Source organism: Pterocles gutturalis, unplaced genomic scaffold (assembly GCF_000699245.1).
Source record: "Pterocles gutturalis isolate BGI_N339 unplaced genomic scaffold, ASM69924v1 scaffold27575, whole genome shotgun sequence".
Classification (NCBI taxonomy): domain Eukaryota; kingdom Metazoa; phylum Chordata; class Aves; order Pterocliformes; family Pteroclidae; genus Pterocles; species Pterocles gutturalis.
The window spans coordinates 442-2,786 of NW_010146672.1; the positions used below are offsets into that span (position 1 = coordinate 442).

The 2,345-nt window shown below is 38.1% G+C and overlaps 1 protein-coding gene across 1 annotated transcript in view; it reads left to right on the forward strand.

The window, feature by feature from the left end:
- Positions 1-7: 7 nt before the first annotated feature.
- Positions 8-2,345, forward strand: part of LOC104470788 (ankycorbin-like) — a gene marked incomplete at its 5' end in the record, with an annotated part of 5,562 nt that continues 3,224 nt past the window's right edge. Inside the window, 3 exon segments of the mRNA XM_010085838.1 lie at positions 8-40; positions 390-508; positions 1,026-2,345. The exon segment at positions 1,026-2,345 is cut by the window's right edge and continues 12 nt beyond it. Coding sequence (XP_010084140.1) covers positions 8-40; positions 390-508; positions 1,026-2,345 — 1,472 coding nt within the window.

A 2,345-nucleotide genomic window follows, 5' to 3' on the forward strand; every position in this document is an offset into this window, starting at 1 on the left:
CATCAAGACAATAAGGACAGACTGAGTGACAGCACAACAGGTATACAATAACACTTAATCCTTATTTTATTATTTGGTTAGGTGTTTTAGGTGGTGTGAAATGTTGAAACCTGGTCAGAAATCCTCTGTGCCTTTCTGCATAGAATGTGAGACACAGTAAGTATTGGGAGTAATATTTTGTAATTTTACTAGCAGCTCCCCACCAGAATCTCCTGCTTCTGTTGGGTGAGCCAACACGTTTTTGGGAAAGGATTTTCTAGGAGAAGTTTGTTTGCTCGCTACCCTTAGTGGTCATGGGAACAAACCATTTTATTTGAAAGGTTAGGATAGCTACCTAGCTAGCATTTCAGCTTTTTGAAAGCTTTTGAATATTTTTTTTTTCTCTAAAGGCGCTGATAGTTTATTGGATGTGAGTTCTGAAGCTGACCAGCAAGATCTACTTCTGTTGATGCAAGCAAAAATTGCCTCTTTGACATTGCACAATAAGGAGCTGCAGGACAAATTACAGGTGGCATATTTCTGTGCTGTTCTGGTGCTCTCTTAATCTGCTAGCATAACAAGAGCTGCTTACCATTTTAGAGAGATGTACTGTGAAGAAAATTTAATGAGCTTGTTGGTGGTAAGATTGTGGAAACACTCTGCCTCAAAGGATCCAGTCGGTGTTTTGCTATTCCCACTTTTCCATAAATTACTGAATAACTTCGTTTATTATATTATGATAACCACATTCTAAAAGATGTTATTAACAGTTGTGTTAGCAGAATTTTAATTTGTATAGCTTCAGTTATTAGCTTATGGAGATCAGCCGAGACTTTCAGAGGAGCTTGTCACTTACTGCCTTCTCTCACTGAAGATGACTAAATGGAAGCAGCTGGGTTTTGAATTTTTCTAAAACTTTCTTCCATGGTGCTTTAATTGTTTTTCTCTGTAGGATATGGCAAGATTTCCTTGCTTACTCTATTCTAAAAATATATAATCAAGTACTTGTTTTTATTGTGCAGTTGTTGGGGTTTCTTTTTGCACAGGAAAGAACACCTAGAGAAGTGGATTCAACCGCGGAATTTTATTCAACCCAGACAGAGTTTGAACAAACAGCAGATAGACAAAATGAGTTCTTGGCTCAGGAGCTGAAGTCTACATTAAATGCCACCCAAATTCAAGAAAAGTTGACAAGCCCCAGTGAAGTAAAAATGAAGCACCTCCAGGAAGACTTAAAGGATGTGCAGAGGAAATTAGAGAATTCTGAAGCCAAAAAAAAGCACATAGAAGCTCAGGTCCAGACTAGAGTCCCAGAAACAGATCGTTTAAATAGCACAGACATTTCAGAAAATGGTTCTGATCTTAACCTGAAGTTCCAAGAAACTCAAAACAGGTATGAGGAAGCTGTGAAAGATGTTTTGAATGTACAAAGGCAAATGAAGCTGGGTCCTGTTTCCTCTGAAAGTGAAGAAACCAGTTCTGATCTGAGTAGTTTGAAGGTTACATGTGGAGAAGTTGAAATGCTTAAGCAAGAATTGAAGAGAGCGTTGGAGGAGAGTGAAAGACAAAAAGAGAAAGTGAGAGAGCTACAGAAAAAGTTTGAAGAAAGAGAGCAGAATGTGGCAAGTAAATTGTCTGTGGAAGAGTGTGAGGAAATGAAGAATTCATATTGTTCGGTTATTGATAACATTAATCAAGAGAAAGCATTGTTGATTGAGAGGTACAAAGAAGGGCAAGAGGAAATTAAAAGGCTACAGGACAAGCTGACTAATCAGATGCAGTTGGAATCTAGTGCTGAAGCTGGAGAAATGAAAGATGCAATGCACAGAATGATAGATGAGCTCAACAGACAGCTTAGTGAATTGTCTCAGTTATACAAAGAAGCGCAAACAGAGCTTGAAGACTATAGAAAGAGAAAAACTGTAGATGATATAGCTTTGGAGTACATTCCTAGAGATGAACATGAGAAACTGATGCAGGTAACAACTTCTTTGAAATACAAAGCAGAGAATGAGTTATCAGAAGTGAAATCCCAGTACACAAAAGTATTAGATGAAGCAGAAGAACTAAAGCAACTGTTAGATGCTCAGAAACAAAACTCTCTGCCAATTACTGAACACCGCCAGGTGATGAATGCACTTAGAAATACTGTAAAGGAAATGGAGGAAGAAATAAATGAGCTCAAAGGACTGCTTACCAACAAGGAAAGTGAAGTAAGAAACTTACAAAAGGAATTGCTGGAAGAAAAAGCTGTAATTAATGAAGCGATGGTACCCAAGGCTACATATGAAAAGCTCCAGTCGACACTAGAGAGTGAAGTTAGTGTTCTGTCATCCAAACTGAAGGATGTAATCCAAGAGAAGGAA